Genomic DNA, 15,637 nt, shown 5'->3' on the forward strand with positions numbered 1-15,637 from the left:
CTCAACAAAAGAGTAATGACACTTTTATAAGTTATCAGGTTGATGGTTTATATCGTCCTCAAATATAAAAAATCCTGTCATCCATCTCTAAACTGAGGAGTGTGACTAGTGAGACATTACAATATTATAAACATTAACATTATGACTTTGTCAAGCTGATTATAAACAATGTGTGATGTGAAAAGATATACAAATAAAATCTGACCTGTTTTATTGCAATTATTATTCTCAAACACTCTGCCATTGTTAACTTAAACATCTCTATTTTAATTTGTGTTGAAAGAACATACATCATTAACACTTTACATAAAGCCTTTATGTATAATGTATTATAAAGATATTCATAATTTTCGTTGCAATGCATTATATATTTTCAAGTTAAATGTAGTATAATATTTCCGAGTTTGTTTTATTGTACTTTCTAAAGGTGTAACAATGAATAGATAAGGATTATAACGGTGGTTACAATTATTCATGAGACCATACAATGCATTATAAGGCGCATAATTAAATACTTATATAATGCATTATATATGAAGGCTTTTGTGTGTTACCCAAACATCCAGATCAAACGTCACGCAGTCAAACGTTCACATTCCACTCAGCATCATCATTATCGTGTTTATGGCTGAGATAAACGTCAAAATAAAGAACATAAAACCACTTCAAATTCAGCAAAACTGAACTTATTAAAGTTAATAAAGCAGAGGAGTCGAAACATACAATGAAGAACGTGTAAGTAACCACCGCTTTAATGGGCGAAAGGAAAAAAACGCATCAGGATCAAAAAAAGGTTGAACATGTCCATGTGGGGAAACATGAGGAAGTTGATACACTGTGAAGTGAAAGGCTTTCAGAGAGAGACTCAGCTTTAGTCCTGGAGTTCATGCGCTCGTCATCATTTGGCCATCTTGCCCTCGGCCGGCATCTCTCCGTTATCAAGGGTCTTGAGGAGGCGAAACAGGCCCGCGGCCTCACGGATACGACTGAACTCGATGCAGAACGCCTGAACCTCGATGAACAGATCCTGAACATTGATGATCTTATTCCTGATGAGGGACTGGAGGAAGACGCACACCAGACGCACCAGACGGTTCTTCAGGAGAGGAGAGATCGTGAGAGAGAATGAGCACAAAAAGAACAGCAGTCGAGCCTCTTTAAAGGGGTAGTTCACACAACAATTAAAATTAGCCCATGATTTACTCGCCCTCAAGTCATCCTACGTGTATATGACATCCTTCTCTCAGACGAATACAATCAGAGTTATATTAAAAAATGTCCTGGTTCTTCCAAGCTTTATAATGGCAGTGAATGGGTGTTTCTGTTTTGAAGTCTATAAAAGTGCATCTATCCATCATTAAAGTGCATCTGTCCATCATTAAAGTGCATCTATCCATCATAAAAGTGCATCTATCCATCATCTAGCCATCATAAAGTGCATCTATCATCATAAAAGTGCATCTATCCATCATTAAAGTGCATCTGTCCATCATTAAAGTGCATCTATCCATCATAAAAGTGCATCTATTCATCATTAAAGTGCATCTATCCATCATCTAGCCATCATAAAGTGCATCTATCCATCATTAAAGTGCATCTATCCATCATAAAAGTGCATCTATCCATCATAAAAGTGCATCTATCCATCATAAAAGTGCATCTATCCATCATCTAGCCATCATAAATTGCATCTATCATCATAAAAGTGCATCTATCCATCATTAAAGTGCATCTGTCCATCATTAAAGTGCATCTGTCCATCATAAAAGTGCATCTGTCCATCATAAAAGTGCATCTATCCATCATCTAGCCATCATAAAGTGCATCTATCATCATAAAAGTGCATCTATCCATCATTAAAGTGCATCTGTCCATCATTAAAGTGCATCTATCCATCATAAAAGTGCATCTATCCATCATTAAAGTGCATCTATCCATCATCTAGCCATCATAAAGTGCATCTATCATCATAAAAGTGCATCTATCCATCATTAAAGTGCATCTGTCCATCATAAAAGTGCATCTGTCCATCATAAAAGTGCATCTATCCATCATCTAGCCATCATAAAGTGCATCTATCATCATAAAAGCGCATCTATCAATCATTAAAGTGCATCTGTCCATCATAAAAGTGCATCTGTCCATCATAAAAGTGCATCTGTCCATCATAAAAGTGCATCTATCCATCATCTAGCCATCATAAAGTGCATCTATCATCATAAAAGTGCATCTATCCATCATTAAAGTGCATCTGTCCATCATTAAAGTGCATCTATCCATCATAAAAGTGCATCTATTCATCATTAAAGTGCATCTATCCATCATCTAGCCATCATAAAGTGCATCTATCCATCATTAAAGTGCATCTATCCATCATAAAAGTGCATCTATCCATCATAAAAGTGCATCTATCCATCATAAAAGTGCATCTATCCATCATCTAGCCATCATAAATTGCATCTATCATCATAAAAGTGCATCTATCCATCATTAAAGTGCATCTGTCCATCATTAAAGTGCATCTGTCCATCATAAAAGTGCATCTGTCCATCATAAAAGTGCATCTATCCATCATCTAGCCATCATAAAGTGCATCTATCATCATAAAAGTGCATCTATCCATCATTAAAGTGCATCTGTCCATCATTAAAGTGCATCTATCCATCATAAAAGTGCATCTATCCATCATTAAAGTGCATCTATCCATCATCTAGCCATCATAAAGTGCATCTATCATCATAAAAGTGCATCTATCCATCATTAAAGTGCATCTGTCCATCATAAAAGTGCATCTGTCCATCATAAAAGTGCATCTATCCATCATCTAGCCATCATAAAGTGCATCTATCATCATAAAAGTGCATCTATCCATCATTAAAGTGCATCTGTCCATCATAAAAGTGCATCTGTCCATCATTAAAGTGCATCTATCCATCATAAAAGTGCATCTATCCATCATTAAAGTGCATCTATCCATCATCTAGCCATCATAAAGTGCATCTATCATCATAAAAGTGCATCTATCCATCATTAAAGTGCATCTGTCCATCATAAAAGTGCATCTGTCCATCATAAAAGTGCATCTATCCATCATCTAGCCATCATAAAGTGCATCTATCATCATAAAAGTGCATCTATCCATCATAAAAGTGCATCTGTCCATCATAAAAGTGCATCTATCCATCATAAAAGTGCATCTATCCATCATTAAAGTGCATCTATCCGTCATTAAATGTGTTCATGTAAGAAAAATATCCATATTTAAAACTTTATACAGTAAAATAACTAGCTTCCGGCCAAACGAACATACAGATTCAACTTACGCCTAAAGTGCAACTTATGACATCAGAAGTAGCGTAGTGTGTTATGGCGTAGTGTAAATATCAGCAGCAGTAAGTCTGCTTTATTACTAATTACTCACACAAGTTGCGCTTTACATCCTAGGATGGCTTGAGGGAGAGTAAATCATGGGTTCATTTTCATTTTAGGGTGAACTATCCCTTTAAACCACATCTGCCTTTTCAAAATAACATACTTTTTTCCAGATTTGTCTGTAGGTTTCTCAGATCATCTGATACATGTTTTCCAACTGTTAACATGCATGTTACATTCTGACTATATATGCTTTTATCTAACCAAATAATTAGCGTGATATTGTATGGTAAGCACTGTAGCCCATGCAAATCAAACACCAAACACAGATAAAAATGATGTTCTTCCTCAGTGTTTCTGTCTTGTTTTCCAGTACAAATATCTAAACATTATTAAATCAAGATTAAGTGATTTTTTTGCTTAAAACCAGAAAAAAAAAAGAAAGAAAAAATCTGCCAGTTTTAGAAAACAGAATCTGGAAACATTTTGTTTGATTTATTTTTCAGGATTGTTGAATGAAAAGTTCAAAAGAACAGCATTTATTTAAAAAATAATATTTTGTAACATAAATGTCTTTACTGTTACTTCTGATCAATTTAATGCGTCTTTGTTGTATTAAATTTCTATACATAAAAGCATTAACAGCTGCTCACACAGATGCATGATGGTCCGTGTGTTTACCTGCATGTATTTGTCTTTGATCTGCTCACATGTGGAGATGCAGTTGGAGATGTAGAGATGGATGAACTCAGGAGGAAGATCCACCGCTGTCGTTAACCTGCAGTCCAACACACACACACACACACACACACTGAGTGCAGGGTTCATACAGACACTGTCAAAGGAAACTCAAGGACTTTCAAGCACTCCTTTTTTGGTTTTGAAGGACTACAATCAGAGATCGCACTTATCAAACAATATCTTTAGGATTTGTTTAACTTAAGTTACAGATGTAAGGTATCCAGACCAGATTCAGATTGTTTTATTTAGTGCCATGTCAGCATTCAAAGCTATTTTCATGGCAAAAATGTAATTACAAAAATACAAATATCATATAAATACAATAAAAACCAAACTAACAAAAACAGCAAAGTCATATTATACAAGATTTTTTAAATTAACATATGATAAAAAAAAAAAATCCCAAACCTTTTCAGGCATAATCTTACTAAATAAGTCCTTAAGTGAGGTATCGTCATAAAAGAGCAGTCTACTTGTATTAAGTCCAGGACAGTTTAATAAAATATGTTTATAAGGCATCAAAAATACAACTTACAACGCATTTAATAATATATAGTTTATAATGGCTATTAATGTTCAATAAATAATATTTTATATTATAAAGATGGCGTACTTCGCATCGAGAAAAGGTCTGATGGGGGTTTATCAGAGGTTTATCTTTTATGCAAGTGTTCATTTTGCATGAAAATATTGCATTAGTGTTTTTTTACGAAAAAATTACATTTCATATAAATTGTATTTAAATAAGTCAAGCACTTTTCAAGTACCTCTTGGCACATATGGCTGTTTTCAAGGGTTTTCCAGGACTTAAATATCAAAAAGTCAAATTCAATACCCTGTGAATGAAACACTTACACACACAACACACACATCCACAGACGAAACAATCGAGATTTTTACGCTCGACCGTCTTTTTATTCTCTACCTGATGGGGGCAGTATATCATTCGACTGTGACGTCACTGTTAATTGGATAATTTATGGGTGGATAGTATAAATGTTCGGACCGATTTACTTCCTCTGGTGGAGCGTAGTTCTCCAGACAAGTCGCTTACTCCAATTTGTTCTTTTTTAGTTTGTCTATTATTTACCAACATTCATTATTACCCCATTGGATTATTATTTTCTCTTGTTTATTTAAATCCCTAGACATTGTGTTATATTTCATTTTTGGGTGAACTATCCCTTTAAATCACATTTACCTTTTCAAAATAAAAATTTTTTCCAGATTTGATACATGGTTTCCATCTGATACACTGATTTACCCAACGTTACTTCCTCTGGTGGAACATTTTTGTTCCAATTTGTTCTATTTTAGTTTGTCTATTATTTACCAACATTCATTGGACTATTATTTTCTCTTGTTTATTTAAATCCCTAGACATTATGTTATATTTCTGTAACAGATCCTTAATAAATAATCTTGCAATGCAAACCGTTGGTTTGTGTGTGTAATCCTCTTTATGCTGCGGTCGGGAACTCACTGTCCTGCCACGAACATGATCCGAGAAAGAGTTTAACACTGTACCTGTTGACCACCTCCATGGAGTGCAGTGACATGTCCATGTTGACCAGGACAGAGAAATACTCCGTGATCTGGTTGGATGACATGAGCTTCAGGAGCATCTCAATGGCCACTAGAGGGTTGTTCTCAACCAGGTCCGGTAGTTTGGCTGGTGTCAGTCCAATATGGTAAACCAGCTTAGGATCCTTCTCTAGTTCACCAAGCAGCTGACGAGAGAGAGAGATTTTTTTTTTTTTTAATATATACTTTAAAATCACTTTATTTACAAAGACATTAAAGAGATAAAATTTTTAGTAAAAAGCTTAAAAAATAAAAAGCAGCTAGAAACGAGCGCCAACGGATTTAAAAAACAGAGTCTCAAGACGTGAAATAGCATTTCACTTTCTAAAAAAAATAAAGGTTTTCCCTCTTTTTCCCTTTACAATCAAAACCTTCACTCATGCATAAATTTGGAGACAGCCATCAGGGTCAACATCGCATTTGTTCATGGCCCATTTACATCTGAAAACATCAAAGTCATTACCTTGTAATAGCTAAACTCTATATTGATACAGGATGTTATTAACCCCTTTAACACTGATCAGTTGATCCACCATCATTCAATTTTCCATTTCGTGACAACCAAAATGCCATTTTAGCTTGCCGAAATAAAAAAAAATTATGAGAGAGAGAGAGAGAGAGAGAGAGAGAGAGAGAGAGAGTTCACTTCAATATCAGAAGAGTAATCAAAGAAAACACACTAGCACTAAAAAGTTTGAGTTTAAAAAAAAAATGCTTTTCATAGTCTCTTCTGCTCACCAAGGCTGCATTTATTTGATTAAAAATACAGTAAAAACAGTGAAATATTATTACAATTTAAAATCTGAGTTTTCTATGTGAATATATATAGTAAAATATCATTTATTCCTGTGAACAAAGCTGAATTTTCAGCATCATTACTTGAGCATTTGCTGCTCAAGAAACATTTCTGATTATTATTAATGTTGAAAACAGTTGCTGCTTTATTTTTATGGAAACTGTCACACATTTCATTTTTCAGAATTCTTTGATTAATAGAAAGTTCAAAAGAACAGCATTTATTTGAAATGGAATATTTTATAAAATTATAAATGTCTTTACTGTCACTTTTGATTAATTTAAGGCATCCTTTCTGACTTAAAGTACTACTTTTTATTATGTAAATAACATTATGTATAAATACATTAATTATACACTAACATGATGTATAAATAATTACAATTTAAATATAGATGTGATAAAAATAGATATGATTTTTTTTTTCACATTACAGTGAAGAGATTGAAATGTGCTTAATTGTCACGTCATGTCTAAATAATGCAAAAAACATCTTCATAATTGTGGTGAATGTGAGCTGGACAAAGGTATCATGAGACTCACATGTGACAGTGTTTTGTGATGTTGTGTACCTGCGTCTGCTGTGCCGCTGATAATGGACTCTTGAAGGCTTTGGCCATGATGCGCTTGATCTCCACTCCTGTGCCGTTTCGCACACACATGGAGCGATCCCACTGAATCCGATGATCCGGTTCACACGGGTTGAGCCAGGACAGCTCATCCTCACACACCAGAAGAGGCGGAGCGGGCCGGATGAACTCGGGACGAAAGTGGCCTGACAGAGAACCAGACGGGACAGAAAAGACCCGTTTAAACACTAGGAGTGTAACAATATATCGTGTCACAATATATCACAATACAAAAATGCATCGTGGATAGTGACAATCTGTATTGTATATAGTTCACCCAAAATAAAAATTGTGTGAGAAAAATTCAAGTTTTCAGAGTTTTAGTGTAAGTACTACATTAAACTACTGTATATAATGTTGAATATAATGTAGAATAATGCAATTGGGGAATATTTGTGTGTCCTGATAATGCCAAATGTCTGATGTTACCAGTAAAAAGTGGCTTACATTATTTTAAATATATCTAGTCGTGAAACAATGCAAGCATATTCGTCTAAAATAATTCTGTTTTCAGCTTCAGAATCATGAATATTGTTATTCTGGTGTCTCTATTGTCCTGCATTGGGTTTCAGCACCAAGTCCAAGCCTGTTCATTTACACACACAATGTAATATCAAAGTTAGCATTTTAATCAACAGTACATTTCTGTTAACCTTATATCATATGTCTTGGAGTATCGCAATAACATCGTATCGTGAGTTCAGTGTCGTGATATGTGTCGTTACACCCCTACTAAACATCAGCCTCACACTCACTCTCCAGAGGAGGACGAGGTCCAGTCACCAGAGACTCTGTGATCTGATTGGCCACGGAGCTGTCAAAGCCCGAGTTGGAGGAGTCTGGATCTGGGTCGCTAAGCAGGCTGGGAAAACTGGCCTTACTCTGAGTGGGCAGCTCCGACTGACGCTCTGAAAGAAAAGACACAAGATGAGAATCTTAATTTCTGGGTGAACTAACCCTTTAAGCCTTATATAACTGCATCTGTAGTTTGCTTCGTACCAGCGAGTGCGAGCTGGAGTCCGCTGATGTCGATGGTCTGTGGTGTGGCGCTCACGTCCATGGAGGACACCTGTCTCGGCGTCTTCTTGAAGAGATCTCGGGGCGGCGCGAGCATCAGCTGCGAGAGGAAGAACTTCTCCGGCAGTGTGATGGGAGGAAGAAAGCCTGCAGGGAAACATTTACATTCACAATTATGTATTTGGCAGACGATTTTATCCAAAGCGACTTACATTGCATTTCAAGATACACATTTATATTCTTATCAGTTCTTGTTTTCCCTGGGAATCGAACCCGTGACCTTGGCGTTGCAAGCGCCAGCGCCATGAGCTACAGGAAAGATTATATTATTTATACATACAAAATATTTATTTCTATAGCGCTTTATATACAATACATATCGTTTTAAAGCAGCTTCTGCAAAATCAGCTGTAAAGCAGCTCTAAAAAGACTATTAATTCAGATCTATTCAGTTCAATAACAGTGTAAGTTATTTAGTTTAATTCAGAGTTTAATTCAGTTCTACAGAAGACAATAGTGTCATTATTCAGATACAGTATGTAAGACTTTTCATAAAACCACTGAAAGTAAACTTATTTTACACAATTTTCACTCAATTTAAAAATGTTTTGTGTCTATTCTGGATGATATATATATATATAGCTCGACATTAATATCAGTCAAATGTGTGTGTTACTCTTTTGGCGTAAGTCGACTTGCGCACGGCCGTCTGCCGGAAGCTGGTTATTTTAGTTGATAAAGTTTTAAATATGAATATTTTTCTTACACGAACGCATCGCTTCACTTCAGAAGGCCTTTATTAACCCCCGGAGAGCCGCTTCGAGCACTTTAATCATGAATACATGCACTTTGAAGGACTTCTAAAAACAAAAACCCATTCACTGCCATTATAAAGCTTGGAAGAGTTATATTTTTTAATATAACTCTTGATTGTATTCGTCTGAGAGAAGAATGTCATATACACCTAGGATGGCTTCAGGGTGAGTAAATCATGGGCTAATTTATTTATTTTTGTAATTTTTGGGTGAACTATCTCTTTAAAGGGGTACTTCACCGATTAGCATTAAGCTTTGTATCAGTAGAAACCCGGTAGTATTCTCGAATAGCCGTGCTTCCCTCCCTCATGTCCCCCTGAGATGAGAGATTTCTGTATTGTGTGTCTGGAAAAAAAACTCAGATGACGCAAAAATCGTGATTTAGCGTCATGATCATCAGAGGCTTTTGAGTCCAGAGGCGAGAGACTCCAGCCAGTAGGAGGAGCTCGTCCCGCATGTCTTCAACCCGCCCATAGGGGGATCTCACCATAAAACGCCGTTCAGTTTCGAGTCGACTAGTAGCCTAGCTGTATCATTTCTTCCGATACTGCCCTCTGTAACCGGGAGGCGTGGCTTGGGAGTGTCCTCGTAGGGCAGCGAAGCAAGTGCATTCTGGGAGTTGTAGTCTTTCATCCACATGAGCCAAAAATAAATTTTCTGGCTTTTCTCAGTCTAGAAGGCACCAACTTTTAAAATAATTTCACATTTCTACTACATAAATGACCCAATTTAAATACACATTCATCTTTCCATCTTTTCATGATGCAAGACAGACACAACCAGGAGAGGAGGAGGAGGAGGACGTACCTGAGAGCGGTTTCTCCTGCTCCTCTCCGGCGGGCGATGGGTTTAGCAGGTGCGCAAACACCGCGGCGAAGGGGTTAGCGGCCAGCGGCTCGGTGCGGTACATCTCCCACAGCAGGTACAGCGCCGTGAGCCTCTGCGGGGCGCTGGGAAGCAGGTCGGGCTGCTGCAGCAACATCACCAGAACCGATCCCACACGGAAGTGCTCGGCCTTCCCGAAGCAGTGGTGGAAGGCGGTGGACAACTGCTCGAAGCTGTTGCTGCAGGCGTCCTCCGACATGATGCCCAGCAGGTTCGACAGCTCTTTAGGAGCCAGCGTCATGATGCTTCTGTCACACAGGCCACTGGATCAGGAGGACTAGAAAGAGACACACAACAGTAGATGAAGTGAAGTCGGCATGAAATGACGTTGAGATCATCTTTTTCTTCGCTATTCTGATACGAGTGAAACGCTTCTCAAACAAAAATAAATGTAGGGCGGGGCTTGATTTTGATTGGATGGTTGTGGTTTGCTATTGGTGGATCTCATGTGAGTGACAGGTTGTTGCCCCGCCCTCGTCATCAGAGAAGAGAAGAGACGCTGCGAGAGGACGATATTCTGATTCAAGATTATGAGGCACATCAATTTAAAACAATGATGTGCACGGATTAATCATTTCTATAAAAAATACTGCAATAACCCATATAAAAATAAGAATAGTCAATTAGTGACTAGATCTACTATTGAAGGATCTACGACACTTCATGAGTTTGATTCAGAAAGTAAAGTCTAATCCTGTAAAGCCTGAGATACAAAATAATAGTTTTTTTTTGTTGTTTAAATGGAAGTTTATTGAACCTTTAGACAAAATATAAAAGAAAATCTAACACAAATACATGCGTTTTTTGGTTGAGAATCATATTTGATACATCAGGCTTTTATGGCTCATATAATATGATAATAGTGAGACTATGGAGGAAAAACACCTCAGTTTTATTTAGAGACTAAAACTGAGCAAAAATATGCAATTTTGTTGCAGATGCTGATATTTACTGTATATGGCCAAAAAGTAAGATGAAATTCTGATGCTTGTAATGCAAATTAATGAGAACTTTATAACAGTATTAAATGCATTTAATATCAATATCTGCCAATAATATGTCTTAGTCAGGTGATATTTAAATGCTTAGTTTTATGATCAAAGCTCTGTAGTTTTAAAACATATAATGCAATACAATGATGATTGAGAGACCTTCCTCAAAAGCCTGATGATCATATTTGATACTGATGATTTTTCTAATAAATGATGTCTGGATAATCTATTAACACTACAGCAGTCAACATTTGAAGTGGATCAAAACCTTTCATCAAAGTTAAACATGAATTTTAGAACAACTTTAATGAACTTTTTTGATCCACTTCAAATGTCGACTAACGTTACTGTAAGTTGCTTCAGTACCGTTGAAATATTACAAAAAATATAAAAGTTTTTCTAATGTTTACTTTGAGCTGAAGGAGGACGTTTGTACAATTATACTAAAAGCTTTTTACTTGCTAAAGAAGTCTAAACTATCAATCAGACGACATAAGTTTGATCATGTTGATCATTTATAGGCCTGTGCTACAAATATGATACCAACGGTTTTATGGGGTCAATACATTTATTGTACAGTAACTGTTACAATATTCTAACGTTAATTATTTCACAACATTTCTCAGCTTAATGAAACACATCAGACGAACCTCAAACACTACACGCAGTTTTATTTTTCACTTACTAAACTCCTGAAACTGCTGTCTATTTAGGGAACTCTGTAGGTTTTGTGACAGAGTCAGTAACAAAAACATTTACCTGAGTGGAGCTCATCGATACCGTCCCGTCAGCTCATGAATATTCAATAAAAAACCAGACGCGGTGACGCTCCAGTTCCGATATAACACTTATCTGAGAGATTTTACAGGTTAATGTTTTAATCATTAGTCTATTTCTATTATATAATCTGAATCTTCTTTACTTCCACTCACTCATAACCGTCGCGGTTGTCGGTAAGCGCTTCCTGTGCGCCGAACGGATTTATGGGAAATGTAGTTTCAAAAAATTAATACGGCAAACAAATAGAACGTAAAAAAAAATCACAAACTGCGTTCTAATCTGTTTTTCATTATTATTATAAACATAATATTCACTTATATATATATATATATATGTCATTAAAAAAAACAAGGACAACTCAACAACGTATAATGACCCGGATGTGAATGTGTATTCCGCCTTGAATGTGACCCATAATCCACCGCTCTTCCTTTCCCACATTCATCGTACAGAGTGAGTATCTTCCTCTCGCTTATCGTCTATAAATCCAGCATCATCCGCGTTATTAAGCACTAATAATGAAGTTTAATGTCACATTTGTGTGTACAGACACATTATGAATCACTGGGATGCGTTTTGGTGTGTTTAAGACGCTGATGTGAGTGATTAAAGACTTAATGCTAACGCGTCCGTGAGAGAATGAGACCCAAAATGATAAAGCGGTAAACTGCAGAATTACACTGACTTTAACCGGGTAAACTGTTTTAACGCGATGAAACCGTCAATAAAGTTACATTTATGAATAATCATGACAATAGTAGTCAATTCTTGCACTTTGTAGTTCATTAGCTCGTGATTGTATTAGCAGTTGTGTGTCTCGTCCAATCAGAGTTTAGTCTCAGAACTGTATGTTCTAGTTCTCTAGGGTTTTACAATGAGAAATAAAGTTAGCATTGGTTGTTATTGGTGTGTTTTGGTTAATGAGTGACGTGTGTCCAGTGATGTGATGCATGCATGTCCAGTGTGTGATTGTGTTGTGTTGATATCTCTCTCTCTCTGTGTGTGTGTGTGTGTGTGTGCAGATGGCACCTAAGAAGGGCGAGAAGAAGAAGGGCCGCTCTGCCATCAATGAGGTTGTGACGCGTGAATACACCATCAACATCCACAAGCGCATCCATGGCATGTAAGTCTCACCTGGAGCGAGTGAATGCTCACCTGTAACTCGCACTGGAGGATTAACACATCTCTGCTCTTCTCTTCCAGCTCTTTCAAGAGGAGAGCTCCTCGAGCGCTGAAGGAGATCCGCAAGTTTGCGGTGAAGGAGATGGGCACGCCTGATGTCCGCATCGATACCCGTCTCAACAAGGCCGTGTGGGCTAAAGGTGTCAGGTGAGACGGTCTCGGAGATTTTGTTGCATTCTTATGGCACTCTAATAACACTAACATGCCTTCGCTTTGAGTCGAGTCTGTAGTTTGAGCTGGACTTTAGCCCTGGTTTCACAGACAGGGTTTATATTAAGCCAGGATTAGGCCTTAGTTTAATTAGAACATTTAAGTAGTTTTTGTAAATGTGTCTTGGGGAAAACATTACTGGTGTGCATCTCGAGACAATGGCACTGATGTATGTTCAAATCTCTCAGTGAAAGTTGCGTTCAGTTAAAACATCTCAAACATGCATTATAGTCTGGGACTAGATTAAGCCTTGTCTGTGAAACCAGGTGTAGATCCAGTAAACTCCGGCACAACCTGCATGTTTTTAACCGTTCAAGACAGACGTCACGACCTGAACCTCACAGCGATTGGCTGCCGCCTGCGATTCTCACTTGATATTTGCATAAAGAAACTTTTTCACGCTCTCTGCCATTATTATGCGTGTAACTGGCACAGAACAGCGTTTTCAGTTAAGTCCTATGGACGTTGAGTTTCATGCTCACGTGGTGAATTGTGGGATTGAGAGCGTCACAAGATTGGGGACTTTATGCAAAAAACACAGACGGCAGCCAATCGAGGGGCTTCATGCAAATATCTAGTGAAAAATGTGTGCGGCAGCCAATCTCTGAGAGGTTATGGGAATGACGTCTGTCTTGAACTGTTTAAAATATGCAGGTTGTGCTGGAGTTTATGCTGGATTCAGTGCCTAAATCATATTATTCATACGTTTGGATGCTTTGCAGTTATACACACACTACCCGGACAAAAGAAAAGTTGCCGTTTGGATTTAAATAGGCAAATGTTTAAGAGTCAATGATTGGATCATTATAGAAGTGATCATTTCTAGCATGTTATATGTTTGGCAACAGTTCTTCTAACCCTGATTGATGGAGTGTGTAGCGCTTCATTTCTTAAACAAGCATGTATGAAGACACATCATGGCCATATTCCAGGATGACCGTGTCAAGAGTCATCAGACTCAAACTGTGAAAATGAGGAATCATTTTCCACACCTTAAATTCACTGAAAGTCTTTGGAAAAGCCCGTAAAAGTCCTGCAGAAAGCGATCATAAGGATGTAGTGTAACGACAAATTATTTATTCTGAAGAGTTGACAACTTATTGTTAACTAATAATTGTTATAAACTGGTACTACCAACAAAATATTAGTGCATTCCTGGAACTGGGCGTCGTTACACTACATCCTTATGATCGCTTTCTGCAGGACTTTTACGTGCTTTTCCCAAACCACTGAAGTGACGTCGACGTCCGGGTTAGCGGTAGCATTAGCCGTCAGGCAGGTGTTATTTAAATAAACTCCTGATGTACTTACAAACTTTCCAACGCCTTGTTTTATGAGTACAGAACCTATTTGTGCTACTGTAGAAGTTTGGTGCATTCTGGGCATTATTAGTGCGGTAATTTACCAGATACAGCCTTGGATCCATTAGCGCCTGCACTAAGCCATCCGGCTGATATCTCTAAATAAGCTCTAACTTTAATAATGTTCAACCAAGGGAATAAAGGCTTCTGGGGGGTGTTTGGCTCGAGGTCATGGAGCAAAGGACCCTGGGTTGATTTTACTCCGAACCGTCCCTTTAAACTCACTGAAACAGAGTGCTGGACTCTTGCATTCTCAATACAAGATCTTGAGCAAAAACTGATGGAAGTAACATTTATTTCCATCAAGAGGCGCATCAACTTTGCCTCAAATCTCGCCTCTTTCCAGCTGCAAACATCTGTGATGTCGACACACACATAGATTAAACACAGGCACAAGGCATTTTAGCGTTATCAGACATTCACAATCATGCATCTGATGCCTGACGTTGATGTGTTGTGTTCGTCAGGAACGTGCCGTACCGCATGCGTGTGCGTCTGTCCAGGAAACGCAATGAAGACGAAGATTCTCCAAACAAGCTGTACACACTCGTCACATACGTCCCCGTCACCACGTACAAAGGTGAGGTACTCCTCCACTGTCAATCATGTGTGTTTCAGTCGTATATCTGAGGCTCATTTACTGTCGGTGAATGAAGTCATAAGTGTTTGTTCTGCATTGAAAACCCATTTTAAACGTTGTGCTTTGTGTGTCCGCAGGTCTTCAGACTGTAAATGTGGATGAAAATTAATTTTCTCTTCATGTCTGTTGGAATAAAAACATAAAAGGATTTTTGTTGTGGATGATTTATTTGTGGCATGTGCAGATATTGACATAATCAGCAGTACAACATGCGTCACATGTAAACTTGAGATGCATTTGTGCAGCAAACATCATCTTCACTGAAAGCTATGATTGATTCAGAAAGGCTCGAGGTGAGATTGTGCAGAGAGAGAGAGTTTGGCAAAGTTTTTCAGACGATCTGATTGGTTCCTCCAACCAAGAAAATCTAATGCTACATGTTTCCATCTCATGCCAAGAGTTTCTCAGGATCTTCGGTCACAACCACAAAATCGCTTTCAGAAATGGAAACTAGATGCTTCATTTGGATAAACTCAGCATCTGAAGAGTTAAACATGGTCCCGTTTGGGTTTCACAATGCATGAATGTTTCCTGTGGCACGATAAAACTGAGGATTAGTCATGTGACTGTTTTTAAGGCACTTTATACATCTGAGAGCTGAGAAAAGCCAAGGCTGATTGTCAAGATTGAAACC

At 37.7% G+C, this 15,637-nt stretch overlaps 2 protein-coding genes across 3 annotated transcripts; one reads left to right on the top strand and one right to left on the bottom strand.

The window, feature by feature from the left end:
- Positions 1–720: 720 nt before the first annotated feature.
- Positions 721–11,822, bottom strand: cnot11 (CCR4-NOT transcription complex, subunit 11). 2 transcript variants are annotated; one of them, XM_084122433.1, is made up of 9 exons: positions 11,763–11,807; positions 11,590–11,682; positions 9,761–10,115; positions 8,121–8,285; positions 7,877–8,029; positions 7,065–7,267; positions 5,641–5,843; positions 4,054–4,150; positions 721–1,096 (listed from the first exon to the last, which is right to left on the bottom strand). In XM_084122433.1, the coding sequence occupies exons 3-9, from the start codon at positions 10,077–10,079 to the stop codon at positions 899–901; spliced, it is 1,338 nt and encodes a 445-aa protein (XP_083978559.1). In that variant the 5' UTR covers positions 10,080–10,115; positions 11,590–11,682; positions 11,763–11,807; the 3' UTR covers positions 721–898. The 2 variants fall into 2 exon arrangements, with proteins under 2 accessions (XP_083978559.1, XP_083978558.1); XM_084122432.1 differs by having other exon boundaries at positions 11,590–11,822.
- A 195-nt stretch (positions 11,823–12,017) lies between these two features.
- Positions 12,018–15,151, top strand: rpl31 (ribosomal protein L31). The gene is made up of 5 exons (XM_084122867.1): positions 12,018–12,063; positions 12,633–12,733; positions 12,814–12,939; positions 14,831–14,943; positions 15,081–15,151. The coding sequence occupies exons 2-5, from the start codon at positions 12,633–12,635 to the stop codon at positions 15,110–15,112; spliced, it is 372 nt and encodes a 123-aa protein (XP_083978993.1). The 5' UTR covers positions 12,018–12,063; the 3' UTR covers positions 15,113–15,151.
- The last annotated feature ends 486 nt before the right edge of the window (positions 15,152–15,637 follow it).

This window comes from Abramis brama, assembly GCF_963993115.1.
Source record: "Abramis brama genome assembly, chromosome: 8".
In the NCBI taxonomy this organism is placed as follows: domain Eukaryota; kingdom Metazoa; phylum Chordata; class Actinopteri; order Cypriniformes; family Leuciscidae; genus Abramis; species Abramis brama.